This window comes from Epinephelus moara, chromosome 10 (genome assembly GCF_006386435.1).
Source record: "Epinephelus moara isolate mb chromosome 10, YSFRI_EMoa_1.0, whole genome shotgun sequence".
In the NCBI taxonomy this organism is placed as follows: domain Eukaryota; kingdom Metazoa; phylum Chordata; class Actinopteri; order Perciformes; family Serranidae; genus Epinephelus; species Epinephelus moara.
Window position 1 is genome coordinate 35,914,660 of NC_065515.1, and position 16,136 is coordinate 35,930,795.

General features: G+C 39.5%; 2 protein-coding genes across 3 annotated transcripts; both read right to left on the minus strand.

Moving 5' to 3' along the window:
- Positions 1-1,336: 1,336 nt before the first annotated feature.
- On the minus strand, positions 1,337-4,586 carry LOC126397265 (regulator of G-protein signaling 21-like). Of its 2 annotated transcripts, none has more exons than XM_050055906.1 (5): positions 4,194-4,586; positions 3,776-3,835; positions 3,409-3,473; positions 3,092-3,258; positions 1,337-2,919 (listed from the first exon to the last, which is right to left on the minus strand). In XM_050055906.1, exons 1-5 carry the CDS (start codon positions 4,271-4,273, stop codon positions 2,731-2,733), a joined length of 561 nt encoding a protein of 186 aa, XP_049911863.1. In that variant the 5' UTR covers positions 4,274-4,586; the 3' UTR covers positions 1,337-2,730. The 2 variants fall into 2 exon arrangements, with proteins under 2 accessions (XP_049911863.1, XP_049911864.1); XM_050055907.1 differs by having other exon boundaries at positions 3,409-3,470; positions 4,194-4,585.
- A 7,002-nt stretch (positions 4,587-11,588) lies between these two features.
- On the minus strand, positions 11,589-15,315 carry si:ch211-117l17.6 (regulator of G-protein signaling 21). The gene is made up of 5 exons (XM_050055905.1): positions 15,152-15,315; positions 14,927-15,019; positions 14,785-14,840; positions 14,471-14,637; positions 11,589-12,288 (listed from the first exon to the last, which is right to left on the minus strand). Exons 1-5 carry the CDS (start codon positions 15,226-15,228, stop codon positions 12,103-12,105), a joined length of 579 nt encoding a protein of 192 aa, XP_049911862.1. The 5' UTR covers positions 15,229-15,315; the 3' UTR covers positions 11,589-12,102.
- Positions 15,316-16,136: the final 821 nt, after the last annotated feature.

Below are 16,136 nucleotides of genomic sequence, written 5' to 3' on the forward strand. Positions count from 1 at the left end.
ACCTTGCTTAAGTTATTTTCTATATAGGGGTGTGGATAAGTTAAATGTGTAAACTGAGCAGCCCGGTATCGGTATCGGTTATGGAACAGGTGGTAGATGTTAAATTTGGAAGAAAAATCAACTGAGAAATGACTTTAAAAATACTGGGGTTGAGACACATGTTATATATTTTACCTTTACTTACTCACCTTATTAAGCCCCTTAAAGTTTACATGGCATGCGAAGAAGAATGAGACACAGCTTGTGGGTTTCCTATTCTGTGCCAATCCTAAAGCTCTGAGCCTTGCACATTTTGACAAATCACAACTACAATGCTTTCCAGTGTTTTTGGCCAAAAGGCAGACTGACTCACACGCATTTGTTTAATGGCAACGATTAATCTGCCCTAAACAAATCAATAAGATTACTTTTTTTCTTTCCTTTTAACATTTAAATGACTGTGGGGAAAATAAGCAAACAGCAAAAGCAAATGTTATCATTAATCCTGTTGAACAGGACAGTGTTTCATTATGCTGTGTTGCTGCACTTCAGAGAAAATCTCATTTCTCACAATGACTGATTTCATAAGAAACTGGAAGTTCGGGCCTTCCTGTTTCTGAAACAGCTCATATCACTAATGCACTTAATTTTCAAGTCAACAGATGCTTTTCAGTGATAATAAAAAAGGATAACAGGAAACTGCAAGCACCCAGCATCCTTTGTCGGATATCACAAGGATCATTTTTACTTTGATGTAATAAAGTTTTAAAACAGAAATTGAAGTTCAAAGCCACTAAGCAAATGCTGGATTTTTAAAAAGATATTTTATTACTGCTGTCTTCTTAGCTGTACTCATTTTCTCATGCTGAATGTTTACCTTCTTGATGATAACAGCTCAGGTTTCTCAATTAAAATGCTGAATATGTTTGAATATGAGAGACCAGGAGCACTATTTATAAAAGCACTATACTGTATATAGACTTTGTCACTTTGTAGGATGGATTATTAAGTCTTGCCAACAACTGCACTGTACTTGCTTCTCCAAAGCAGTGAAAATAAGTCTTCAGCCCACCAGAACTTGGCACGGCCTTTATGTTTCCATGCTTATGTGGTGGAGTATTGCTTTAAACATATAACAGACAATCATTACACAAACATACCATTAATTTTATAATGCCATGTTTTAAGATCTATTTCACTGGAAGTGTGTAGGTTGCTGCCTTCCTTTAAACAGACCACCAGACTTAATTTCGGCGCACAAAGCGCTAAAAGCTGTAATGTGAAAAATGAAAGAACAGAAACTAGAGACAAGTGTGTGTGTGTGTGCTACTAAAAAATGTCACTCTGTTCCAAGAAGGCAATTTAAATAATTTAATGTCATTCAAATCACTAACATTTTAACAAGCACTCCAACACTGCAACAAGGTTGTACTCAAATGGTGACAAAACAACAATAAATAATCCATGGTTTTACTTTTAAGTTAACTTAACTATTAACCCCTATTAATACATTTAAACAACATGCTTCTGAAAGCAATAATAAGGCATATTCTCAGGGTATACAAGGAGTTTTAACAGCCTATCATGCAAGGTGAAACATCCTATCTCTATAATAATTCCACTCAAATAGTTTATTACATTAAAAATCACAACTCTTGACACTTCAGTGCTTTAAGAATTTTAAGATCACGGCCAGTAGTCATGTGCTGAGGAATTAAATTAGACGCCACTGGCCATAAAAAAGGGAACTTCTTAGAAGTGCAGAATTTGGTTCAGATTCAACACAAAAAACTGTGCTGGGTAATGTTTTTTTATCATATAAAATATATTTAACCTGGGTTTTTATTGCGACAAAAATGCCAGCTATTTTTACTTAGTTTTTTAGCTTGAAAATTATATTAAATATTTGCACAAAATATCAACCATCGGCAGCTTAAATCTAAAAAAAAAAAATAGCAGTATCAGTTTTTAAAACCCCATTTCGCTCCAATCTAAAAAAAAAAGGAGAAAAATCTCCTTTTTAAAGTGTACATGACCACCTCTTGCAGAGCTAAGTGGCCTTCTGCAACCCTTTACTAAGGATGACATATCACTACTGAGTCTGTTCGCTATAGATTTGTTGTCTTCCTTAGAGCTGTCATTAGATAATTGGCCAACTCTTTTTGCGACAGCTTATTCCGTGTCAGTGGCAGTTTAAAGCTACAACTAAACACACTCTCTCACTCTCTCTCTGAGACACACACCCACCCACCCACACACAGCCGATCGAGTGTGAACGTTGCATCCTACATCCTCTATCTTATTCTGCACAGGAAACACCTCTGCAAAGAAGGCCAAAGGAGGTCCACTGCATGGTTTGCTTACGCAGCTCCACAGCCAGAGCGGGCCTCAGTCGCCTCGCTGATTGATTCACTGTGGAAAGTGTTCAATGCGCCTGCGTACACAGACTTATCCAAGTGCAAACACACACTACAGGGTCATAATCATTAAAGCTGTTTATTCTTCTTGGTACACAGTCCTCAGGTGTGATGTGCTCGGTGTTGGGATCCTCCCATTACGTGGGACTAAGGCACAGTTTGCTTCTGGATCTAGTGACGACGCCGAGGCGCGGGGCCTCCGTACGTGTCCGTGTTGAGTCTCCTTCCTTCTTTGTGTTCCGTCCTTCCTATTCCTCCTGAAGGAGCTCAAACATTCCAGTTATGGGTTTAATGTCCGTTCTCTCTCTCCCCCCACCCCCTCCTGACCGTGCTTTCATCCCTTCGTTGCGTCGGCGGCGAGGTTTTCCAGGAGAGTTCTATAAATGTCCGAGCGGAGGAACCGCGGGTACGAGTCTCTTTCCATCAGCCCGTAAACTATCTTCTGAGCGTCGTCAAAGCAGTGCATGGTGGGAGTCTTGACGTTCCTTTTGATCTGCTCTCGGGTGTGATAGTCGATGTTGATCTGGAATGAGGCAGATAGATAGGAATGAGGGGATTTGAGCCAAGGGCGAGAGATTTTAGACTCAACATGTGAGCAGGCACAATTCCTATTTGGTACTCTGAAAACTGAAGACACAAACTGAGCACTGACTGTCTGATACAGAAGAATTTAAGAGTTTCTAGGTTGGATTTACCTCTTTAGGAGATTCTGCTTTAATGAACTGCTCATAAATCTTCTTGGCTCTTGAGGACATTCTGAATGATGACTTGATCTTCTTGTAGTCCTCACAGGTGAGCCAGAACTCAATATTCTCATCGCTGTATTCGGATTTTAGAAAGTTGCGAAAAGTGGCCAGTCCATCTGAGGAAAGCGCAGAAAACACAGCAAGCATGAAGCAAAGATAACACTTCCTTTCGGCTTCTTTTAAAAACAAATATTCTCTTTAAAACTCTCACAAATTTTATTTACTGTTCTTGCAGTATTCTCATCCTCAGAGGAAAACCAACCTACATTTAGACTCCAGAAGCCTTTCCAGTGACTGTGACCATTGTTGGGTATCTTCTAAACTTAGCCTGCTGGGAGAGAATGCAAGTTAGATCACTCAACTGCAATCAAATTTGGGTAAAATAAAGCTGCTGCGAAAGCTGCAAGGATACAGAGGCAGTCTAATCAAGAAAGCATAGCAGATGTGCTTATCAAATTCATACAAAAATGTCAGGCCATGGGATATGTTGGTGTGCGTGTGTGCTGTGCCAAAGCAAACATGGTGTCTCTAGTTCATTTGAATCCTTTCATGATGCCATAGATGGAAATGATAGGAGCAGGCTGGCTATTTTAAAACTGAAATGTATGCAAAACACTCCATAAGTCTCCTTACCTCTCAGAGCTTGACGAGTGTGAGAACATGCACTGGAGTCGGCACATAAAGTTCTTTCCGCTGTGTAGAGATAAGAAATACATGAATATACCCCTATTGGATTTACTGCTGTTAAATTAGTTTCCAGTGAATCTGTCAAAGCATGTTGGGCATGTTAGTAATTAGAAAAGGGAGCATGTGGTGAAGTAAAGTTAGATGACATTATTAACTTAAGCTATTTTCAGGAGATACCATCCATAATATTCCTGAGTGTGCTCTTGGGTCTGAAAGGTTTGTCATGAGAGCCAAAAAAGCAAAACACCACTTTGGAAATACAGTTAGTATTAAATAGATACATAAATTATTTTTCATGAAGCCCAAAGTCAGCATATTTACTGGAAGCCCGGCTCACCGCAGTTAGTAAGTAAGTTTCACTCACATGTTCTTGTTTCTCTTCCTGTCATCTCTGTCCATGATGAAGTTTTGCGTGTTTAGTGGTTCGACGATTAGGCTGGGCATTGTCTTGTTAGGTCCAAACTCTCAGGCTCTCGGTCCTGGTCATGCTGCGGCTGAGAAACACTTAGGAGGGTTCCCCCTACGACGCGGCTTTTTATACCAAGGTTTCCTGTTGCTATGGACCGGGGCTGCTGGGATACATCAGCAGCTCAGCCCCAGACTGAAGAGGAAGCACCCCTTCCTCCTCCTTCTCCTGTTCCTCCTCTCCTCCTACCTCACTGTTAGAAACAACACATACTCACACTGTGCATGTATGCCTCCCCCTCCTCTTGATGCCTTACTCCCTATTATGTCTCTCTGTTTCCTTTCTTTCTGCTGTTGCAGATCCTTCCCTCCTCCTGACTGGACGAGCCAAACAGACAGGCTGAAAGCATGCTGTGTTCACATTATTTTTAGTCTGCCAGCACAGATGCAAATGACAGTAACAGTGTACTGTGATAGGCAAATCCTGACCTTCGCACAGTGTGTGTGTTTTGGAAGCCCTCTGAAACAGGACTGAAAAGTGAAGCCTGTTGAAGACAAGTGAAAGGACTTTTTGGGATTTGTGTCCTTTCCAGAAATCAACAACTTTAACATTTATTGATTGCACAAAAGGAAATTCAAAAATGTGGCGTAAATTCATGCAACATGAGGCCACAGCCATGTGCGGGAAAGAGGAAATGGCAAATAGATTGCAACAGAGAGAGTCTGCAAGGCAACAGGAAGTCAGAACAATTGTCAGAACGTCATATTATGACCACACTTTTGTTTCAGTCACAAAGATTTTACTTTACTGTTGAAACCTTTCTACATGGTCAAACTGTAGATTAAAATCCCTATATATTGTGTGTATATTTTTTTTGTTATGATATATAAGATATAAATATGCTCACAAGAATAGAAAGGCTTGCAAAACCCTTGAAAGGGAGGACATATTGCCAAGCCTCACATCCTATAAGAGAAATGTTTTAGATGGACAACACTATGGAGTTATAATATGTTAGAGAATGACATTTAATTTTTGTAAGGCTTCACCTTTAACTAAACTAACTAAAGAAATTGTGTGAAATTGTGACATAAGAGAGAGATGGCTGACAAGGTCAACTATTACAATAATGAACATAAACCCAAATGCTAATGTCAACAATGACTCATACACATTTGACAGGCCGCAGCCTTTAACATCTGAGCCTGTTACTTGTTCAAGGGACTGGGAACAGACATGGGTGAATAGAAATAACCGGCCAGAAATCGAGTTGTGGTGTGAGAACTTGTAGTGAACTGGACAGTTTCTTGGCGAGGGGCTAGCGTTAGCTGAAATTAGCGTTAGTAGCACTGACCCATGACATTTTATGTTTCCTTAAAATCCATTCTGCCCTGTGACATATTTTGTCTGGCTTTGAGAGTAGAAGCTGCTGCCGATGATTGGAGTTTAAGAACAAGCTGTGGGAAATTAAATTCTTCGTCATCCAGTCATGAATGCCCATCTTAAAGACAGGGGAATGGTTGAACCAAAATAGTTTGTATGAAGGGTCGTTCAGCTGCGTCTATATAGCAGTTCCAAATGGCCACACTCACACTGCTAAAATGGAGAGCGGCAAGATGTGATAATCGTCTGCATTTTCAAAACAGGACACACTTTCTGACAGCCCGCATAAAAGGTATTTATAGTGCTGCACTTGATACTAATGTCAAAGGCGCCTTTTTGAGACTACCCCTTTTGCATCTGTATGTGACGCACAGCTAGCTCCCAAATGTCAATGTAACACGTGTTTAAAGTTGTCAAATAGTTGCAAGATGGTTCAGGCAATGAAAATACTTGGTTAGATTTGGAAAAAACATTGTGTTTGGGGTTAAATGTACATAAGTCAAGTAACATTCATTGATTCTCCGTTTGGTCAGTTTGGGCACAAACAGCTGTGTCCTGGCTGAAAGTGTGTTATTGTTTGACCCATCCACCTCCCCTTCCTCCCTCCTACCCTAGACAGACTTTCTGACTCTGTATACTATGTCAGTTGCTCTGACCTTCAAATATTACCTTGGGTGGGTTTACCTTGGAATTAGTTAGAGGCCGATGCCTCTCAAAGAGACGCCAAAGGGTACCTTCGGTGATGGTATCACATGCCGAGGGGCTTGTCAAAGCATCGGTTTTTGATGACATGGAAATGAAATCGGGTGATCGCTCTGTCCACCTCAAACAACCAAACGGTCCACCAATGCATAACCATTTCTTCATACGTAGCATTGCTGTGATATGAATTGCCAAGCTTTAGTTGGTTTGACGACCTGGGAATGGGACGGGCTGGTGTGAATGTCAAATTGTCTGTTCGAAAAAGTCAGATAAATTGTCCTTAGCAGGCACCGCAATTCTGGCTTTTATTGCAGATTACTGACTCTTTAAACTCTAAAACACAATTAATGTTGAGAATTAAGGTTGAAGGTATACAATGCAAAAACTGTCAGTTATTGTTTGTCAACACTATTGCCAGTGATAGTGAAAGTGAAAGCCAACCCTAGAGTCTGCTTGATGTTTTGCTTCACTAAATTTGCATTTATTGTCACTGTGCCCGCAAATTTTGTAGCTTCCTCTTGGGTGCGTGCTGCCTATGGTCTGACACCTAGCTGCTACCTTTTTATAAAGTCACAAACTCACCTACACACTGTGCCCAGAAATGTCTCGAACACTGCAAAATAAGAACATAAGTTTTTTACATGAGTTCATACATTGTTTTTTATAAAAGTCCTGCACAGTAAACCATTAAGGCTTTAGGGTAGGTGAATAATATTGACAATGAAGATCCAAACAAGTGTAGTAATACAACTGCTACCAAAGCCATTTGAATCCAAAAGCAGTTATGTTAGAAATGCTAGCCCTGGATGCAAAGTGTAAGTGTTTTTGTCAAGAAATCTTGATAGTTTTGTTGGCCCAGTTGACTGGAAGCCTGAGAATCCAAAGCTGTGCTGTTAGCTTTCCCCCATTCTATTCAGGAGTACCACAACATACTACACCAACAGAGATACTGTCACTTGATGTAAAAATCATGTTTAAAGCTGCCATGGTAAGTTTAGAGGGAAAGACTTCAAATTCCTGCAAATGTAGCCATGTCTCCTAGCTCCACTCTAAGCTTTGGCGAGAAGTGTGAAAAGACAGAGCCACACCATCTGCCTCCGACTTCACATTCGACAGATGGGTTTCTACACATTTTTTTCTTAAGACACATTATTCTGCTCATCCTTGGCCACACAACACAGCACAGTATCTTTATTTGTCCCAAATAAATGTCAGTTAGTAAAAAATCTGCTTTAGACTGACGAGGGGATTGATGAGAGGATCAGAACTTTTACAGTCTGAGGTGTTCAGGTCCAGTGAACATGTGATTCTCTTGAAGCCAGTTTCTAGGTCAGTGCTCACAAGAGAGTCAAGACGATCTTGGTTTGTCAAGTTAAGAGGATTTTTGAGTATCTGAGAGAGCTATTTCATTTTATCTCCATTGAAATATATTCTGAACAAAGTATTTTATCTTAACACTATTTAAATCAGGTCTACTAAGAGTAGAAGAGTAAATGTTATCCAGTGATACCAGCCTTGGCTTCAATTATGTTTAATTTCCCTGCCAATACAAGGTAAAATAAGCTTAGAGAAAAGGGGGAGCAGCTTCTGAGAAAAAGAAAAGAAAGAGGATTCAGAGAGTAATTAAAAATACCTCACACGAGTTCTGTGATATTAGAAGCCTGACTCAATGTATCTACCCACCATCTGATGCCCCAGGCTATTCTGTTACAATCTGCCCTTTGGCTTCGCTTCACTGATGCTGCTCTCCCTCTTTTGCCCAAACACGGTTCTAAGTACTGAGGCGTTTCGAAGAATCACCAAACATTGTGAACTGAAAGCTGTCCCTTTGTGTGTCTTTGTGTGTCTATATGGAGAAACACAGCGGTATAGAAAGTCCCCTGCAAAACATTACAAGCCTATAGCTATCCAGATCTGGCTGTGAAGTTCCCCAAGTGTGACTGTCTTGACTAACACCGTGCCATGGACAGTACTCACTTCCTGTTTGCTACCATGGTAACTGTGCTGGGCTATGGGAAAATAGTGACAGATTGTGTGTGAAGAATATGCACCATGTGATGCGGGAGATGTGAGACCTTTGCCATTATCAGGAACAACCCCTGACATCCCAGTGTACACAGAGTTACTGACGTTTCATGTTGATTGTGATACCAAATAGTTTCAGCCTGCAGCCCAAAAAATTACATTTATATCTTTACAATATTCAATAGCAAATACATGTTAGGACGTGTGGAATACTTTTTAATTAATAGAATGAGGACAAACAAAAAACAACAACAAAAAAAACCCCCCAAAACTCATCTGTCAGCCAATTGTCATTGAGCACTGTTTGTGTCTCGTGTGAAAACAAAAGACAAGGTTGAGTCATTTTTTAATATCACCTGACATACTTCATGTGACATAGCTGTTAACTTACTTACTCAGTAAAGTTACGCAACAAACCTACTTATCATAACCCAAACCCTGACCTTTTATCTGAATCTAACCAAGTAGTCTTGTTGCCTAAACCCAAAGTACTTTTGGTGACAAAACCTGCATTTCCTGAGAACATGGAAGTTTATCTTGAAAAGACATCATCCATGAAATGAGCGGAAATTGACATGCTGTCCCAGAGCATCCAAAACTGATGCTGGAGGGGTACATAGAAGCGTAGGGCCCTTTTCAAAATGCTGTGTTTGTTGACGAGCTGGAGGTGAGAACGTGTTGAAAATGTTCACTGACGACATATTTTCTTACGATACCTGCTCTTGCAATACAACATCTGCTCATAGCAACTATTGAGTCATTATACTTTTTCATGATTGTGCGTAGACACTCAAAGCACCTGGTTAAGATTGAGAAAGATGGTGGTCTTGGTTAGATACTGAAAAAGCCAACAGTGACTTGACGTGAAAGACCACTTTAACATTTACTCTAACCAAAACCACAAACTTTCCCTTCCCCCACCTTCACCATAGTGCATCTGTTACCTAAAATTAACCACACATGGGATTTGGTATGCCAATTCGGGTGCCTGGTGTCAAAGTCCATGAAGAAAATTTCCTCTCAAAACTTTATTGGCAAAACCACAAGTTGTAGACATAATTTGTAGGGAGGCAGGGTTGTGTGGCCAGTGGCTATAAATCCTATCTCAAGTGTCTTACATTTAGTATTTGTGGATGCATGGGGAACTGACTGCTGACTATGTTTGTACCATATTAAAGTTATTGAGGTACAAAGTAGGTAACACAGGTAAAAATAAGATGTTAAATTTAAGCATTTTTGCCTTGAGTTCATGCTTGATCTGAAGTATGTGTGACAAAAAAAATCCAATGCCAAAGATTGTCCTTGAACCTGGACAGGGCATACAATCACCTCCCCTTCATGTACAATCACAAAACCTGGATCACATTATTCAAACATATATGCTAACTCCATTCACTGATGAAGACCATTATGTGGTGCATGGTGGAAAACTCGGAGGCGTAAGTAGACCATGGAGTTGAGATTCACAAAATGTGTTTTTCGTCACCATGAAATATTATAGTGAGTATTTAGTGAGTGAGTGAGTGAGTGAAATTCATGGTTCGTTTTTCACAAATCTTTGGTGGATCTTTCATGAAATTCTCTCTCAACTGTATATTGTGCATTGCTTAATGGTACAGTATGTTTACTATGATTTTCAGAACCCGCTCCCAAACCAGCACTGCCATGTGCAATATTGAACCCACCATTCCATCTGCAAAAATGGCCAATTACTTCCGCAACTCAACCTGAAACGTTGACAAAAGATCAGCTGCTGACCCCAAACCATAAATGTTATAATAAATGTGTTGTTAAAATGAGCCATTCAGTGAGGCAGCATGTTTAAAGTAATAATTTTGAGACATATCCTACATGTGAAACTAAGACATTTTATTCAAAAATTAAGTTCATTCAGGAAATACAGTTTGTATGAATATTTTCTTGCTTATTCTCATAATACTGAGTAGCACATCTCCACATTTAACCTGCCTACAATAATGCACCAGATTGAAGTGGCTCAAAAGACAGAGCTGACACACAAGGTCAGCCATCCGAGGATTGAAACGTTAAAACATTAAATTATTATTATTGTCATTTTATTTTAATATATTTATTATCTATCACTTACAATCTGACCTGCATGTTTAACCTAGAACTGAACAATTACCAACCACAAATCACCTTTTTCGCAGGTTACTCACACAGTGCCCGACCTGATGCAGGACTCTGGTTTGAAATAAATTGGAAGAAGAAATGTTAAAGTTATAGAGCAAAAAATATCAGTAGCAGTAAAACAGTTCAATACATGAAATGTATCTAAAACTAGGACTTCTACCTCTTTCATATCCATCGGCCTTTGTCTCTCCACCAGATGAGGTTCAAAAATCTTTTGAATAACAGTCAGTATGTCTTACTTATGCTAATAAATATTACTTTTATTCTTATTTCAAAAAAGTGTGGATTGAGTCAGCAAGAATCTTGGGGGCACAGTGTGAGAATTTGAGCTCACCTTATACTCCATATTTTCTTTTTGCACCACCTTATTAGACCTGGAGAGACTGTTTGGAAGAAATAAGCTTTCAGAGTTTCACCCATAAAACATACATCTTTAGGTAAAATGTAAAAAAGCGTATGTACCAAAGAGTCCTCCCCTTTTAATTATTTTATTTTAACAACATGATCTTTTCCCAGAGTACAATTCTTTCTGGTTATTTTTTCTGAGAAAAGCACCTGTGTATCTCTGCCATCATTGTCTGAGGGTGATAAGCCTATTCCCCTAACAAGGCAGCACATCCAGCCTGATCTGTTACGCATCAGGTTGTCTGATGACTCCAGTGTTGTCGTTTAAGCCCCCTGAGTTATTATTAGCTACCTCAGTACTCCTTTTTAAGGCACAATTTTTAGGAGTAAGGCCATTTACAGAACAGAGTGAGATCAAGGGTTACTGCAGGGTTACTTTTTTCCAGTTTGGTAAACCCTATTGCTGCTGTGTGGAGTCATCTCTGCACCTAATTAGAGGATATATCAGACATGTGACCAAAAACAGAATCTCCTTGCTGGGTGAGCTGTGGAAACTGTTCTCCTTTTTTTCTTTTGACTCATGCCCATCCCCGCACCTCCAGTTGGACAGTCAGTCGGATAAATATAAATCGTTGTCTCAAAATTCTGACTATATGGAAAATCGTCAGAATATTAAGAATAGTTATAGACGGTGAGTGAGAGCTACTCATCTGACGAAACGTATCCAAACATGGTCAAGAAGTCATGTTTTGCAAAACTTGGAATTTAATGCCCATTTATGACACTTTTAATGAAAACTAGGTCATTTCATTCTACATGTCAGAAACCATTTATTTATCAAACTGTACTCTGCACTTTAACTTACTAAGACTTTTCATTAACACATACAGTATTTCAAACAAGTCCAAACTCTCAACAATCATCTGAAGTCCTGACACATACCAACTGCATTCCTTCTCTCCTACGTACGTATACTTTTTTCCACTCACATTACTTTGTCTTTTCCTGCTTTATTATTTTCCACAACATTTCATCAATACATCATCCAGCCATCATATAAAAGATTGATGTGCACATGGTTGAAAACATCGTTTCAGTTTGGCTTTAGCGCAATAGAGAGATGCTCTGCCCTTAAAAGAATAGAACAGAGTCTGATCCACATCTCATACAGCGTGAAATAACTTTTCTATTCAGCCAAGCAGAAAAAGAAAGACAAAAAGTGAGGGTTGGAGAAGCAGCTTTGATACAGCATTTTGAGCTAAATGTACCAAAGAGTCCTGGATCTGTGCTTCAGACTCAGGTAGGCATCTGAGTGCAGAAATCTGGGGCAAGAATCTCTTTCCATCAGCAGGTAAATGTGTTTCTGTGCCTCATCGAAACAGGAGCGGCTCGGCTGCTCCAAAGATTTCTTGATCTTCTCTCTAATGCGTTGGTCAACATTGATCTAGAGAAAACAAAGAGTAAAGTACAGTCTAAATTGTGTGGAATATGGTGGCATTCACACCAAATTTCTCTCCCAGAAAACAAACTGTACTCCAAGAATGTGACTAACACAGCCAGTAAACAAGACCCTCTAAATATAGTCCATGGCTGTAAAGAGACAAAAGTTGGCATCTGATAAAGATACTTAATTTTAAGCATTTTTTTTCCTTCAACTTAACTTTCTTAACTTTTTAATTGTTTTAACTTTCATGCACAACAGGTATTTTTTTTCTGTGGTGCTTTGTGAAGATTGGATTTGCTTCCTTACTGTTTGGGTCTCAGAGACCCCCCTGCTGTGTGGTAAAAATAACATCTACAATTGCTTTTTTTCTTTTCTTCTCACCTCATGAAAACCCAATGTAAGAAAGTATTGAAGTGGTAGCAATTCCCTTTCCTCCAAACTGGACTGTCACATTTGACAAAGGTGACGTTATTTATGTTTGGGGTCAGTTCAGCCCCATAGAGGTTTGTCTCTGTGATAGACCTCTGAACAAACTGTTACAAAACCCCCATAAGGTAAATCATAATAGACTTATTTGGGATCTGGAAGGGTCATGTTGCATAAAGTGTACTGGACTACACCAATCACACCAATATAGAGCATGTTGTACAGTATATGTAGAGCAGTAAAGTTCAGTTACATGGAAGCAGGCCGGCTATTACAGCAAAGACAAGTCCCTTGGAATGTTTCTAATGTGACAAGAATTAAAATTGGAATTTGTGTTGATTGTTCATTGTGAGACATTGTCAGACCTCCTTGATGGGATGTATTTTTACTGGTGATCTTAGGTGTCCTTGTAATTGGAAGAAAATGCCTCAACAAAACCTAGATTCAGAGTGGACGACTTTTATGTCATGATCAACTCCAAAGAACACCAACTAAATAAAGATGTGATGGTAGTATGAAAGTTGTACAGGGCCTTGTCTGATCTGCTTGTCTGTAGATTTTTGGGGCCCCCTTTAAATCACATATGAAACACAAACATATTATAATGCAGAGACACTGACAGGAAATCCATTGTAAAAATAATGCTATGGTGACTTTATTCATATGTTTTAATCCATGTGCTTTAGCCACCAAGAGTTAATGGATGTGCCATCTGCAGCTAGCTACACACACATGGTGTGTGTGCATGTGTGTGTGTTAACACATATTAAAAACAAAACAAAACTTGACAACACAAAGGCTGGTGCAGAATATTTGAATGCCAGATGGCAACTTCTGATGCTGAAAAATGAAGCCAACATGGACATGCCAAAAACTGCAGTTCCTTGAACGGCCACTTGAGGCTGACTCCAAAAGCAAGTCATTCTTCATAGCCCCCATGTTGAGATGCCCAGCTATACAATAGAAATATGCACGTTAACAGCCTAGTACAAGAAAAAAAATGGTTTCAGTTAGATAATTTCAACATTCATCACAACTGTACGGGGCTTGAAGTTATGAATAATTAAGAGCGGGGCAGCTATGAGGTGACAGGCTGTCTGCAAGGCATCACCACAGTCTATGAGTCAGATCCACCCCTCACTTCTCCACAGCTCCACTCTCTCGTAATGTCTGGCTCCAAAAATACAAAATGGGGATAGCCAAAATGCTGAACTTGAAGTTTCAAAACGGGAGTCCACATACCAGTGGGTCACGTCACAATGGCTAGGTCTATTATTGTTATACATGGTTTAAACTCTTAAATATTAAGTTACTTATGACCTTAATTCCTCAAACCCACATTTATTTGAGTGGTTCAGATTTGATAAGCTGATTCTCTACTGGTGTCTGATTTGATAAAATGCTACTGAACCCCAGCCTAGACTCAAGGGGATGCATCTTCACCCCATGCACCAACACTGAAAAAGCATGTAGCACCACAAGCAGTGGAAGTTGTGACATTTAGTAGCCATTCTTATGCATATTGCTTCATCCACTTTTACTCATTCTTCTTCCTGATATGAGGTGCCATTTCTTGTTCTTATGCAATAATAGGTTACCCTATTCTGCAAATCAGTTTGGAGAAATCTAGTGTATGTTTATCATACTTAAGTATGCTGAAAGATAGAATATATTACAATTTACTTCTACTGTCATCTGGCTTTTCATCCAGCTCTGTCTCTTTCGTCCATGAACCATTAACCCTGGTATTACTGACCTCTCTGCAGGCCGTGGGCTGGATGAACTCCTGGTAGATCCCCTCTGCTTTCCATTGAAGGTCCTCTGGTGAGGCAGTTGATTTAAAGTCTTCGCATGAGAGCCAGAACTCAATGTTTTCTTCACTGAACTCAGACTGTAGGAAGCTGCGGAATGCCGCTAAATATTCTGTGAAGAGCGTAAAATTTAAAAGTAATTATGTCTCGTTTAAATCTTGTTAGAGATATTAATGAGAGTGTGATATGTGAGTGTGATATACTTCCAACAAATATTTAGGTTTATCATTTATTTCATATTTCAAGGAACATTTCTTACTTTTATCCTGTAGTAATTTTTCCAGAGTTGGGTGGAGTTTATGGTCAGTCTTCCAACTGTAATAGAGATATCTGAGTATGAATTTTCACCATAATGAACCGCTAGAACATTGAAATGTCTATGAAAGTGCCACGTACACTACCTGAGTTTCGAAGGACATGTCTCATCATTCAATTTTTGTGCCTTCAGACACTCAATGTCCTTCTTATGCCTCCTCCGAATAAGGATATCAATTCTGCAAAATGAGTTTAAGTTAAACTTTGTTTTAATGTTAATGTTAAATAAAAATTTTAGAAGTGAAAAAAGAAAGTAAGACTAACCACCTTACTGACACCGTTATTCAATATCATTAATTTGTCTGGCTTACCTTCTGGGCCGCTTCACATTTGGCATTAAATCCTTAAAGTCATAGAAATGAATTTTTGAAAACAAACGTTTTGGCATTTTAACATCCCTGATAACGTCCTGTAAGGAGTTACAATAGTCTGTTGTGCTGTCTGTAAACAGTACTGCTCCCTCAGCTCTCGCCTTTAACCTGGCAGGGAAGGTGTAACAGTTATGACGATGAGGGCCTGCTGATACAGGTCTCCAAATGCCATTTGGATAAGCATACAGCCGGTGGCTGCTCAGACTCAGTTACTGTTGTCACTGACTCACAGCTGTAAAATTCCAGTGGGGCAGGATTTGTGTGGAGACACTGAATGGAGGGGGAAACTCTGAATAAAGCGGTGGACAGGGGCCTGAAAACATGATGCAGGTGCGTCTGAGTGTGTGTCCACTCTGTGCCCAGGACAAGATGATTTCCAAAGCCCACCCCCAAAAGGCCTTTCCCATGCACACAGCGGACTCACTGCACACAGGTTGCAAAAATGTTCTGTGCACCAGTGCAACATGTGTTTTTAAAGATGTCCAAAGAAAACTGATAACAAACTTGTTAATTAGTGATCTGTACATACTCTATGCCAGATTTATATGAAAAAAAAAACTCTGGGACGTTAAAGAGCCTAAACATAGGCCTATGTACATTATTATCACATTATAAATCAATTATTATTGTTATAAACCTACCAATGTTTTTTCGTTCTGTAATATATGTCCATAGACTTCCCACGCACAGTCTTATTATTGAGCAAATTAGGCATGCGATGAAAAATACTCAATGTGCTATCCTTTTCTAACCACACAAGGAAACCATGGTCATGGTCACAGCAGTTTCAATGTCTTAGGCTACTGTTGGTGCGGCATGTTTGGTGTTGAACTCCAAATGTCAAGTGCTGAACTCTCCTTATAGCAAAGTCATTTATGATGTCTTTAAAGTCCAGTTTCTGGGAAAGTTGACGTTCTGTGGAGAG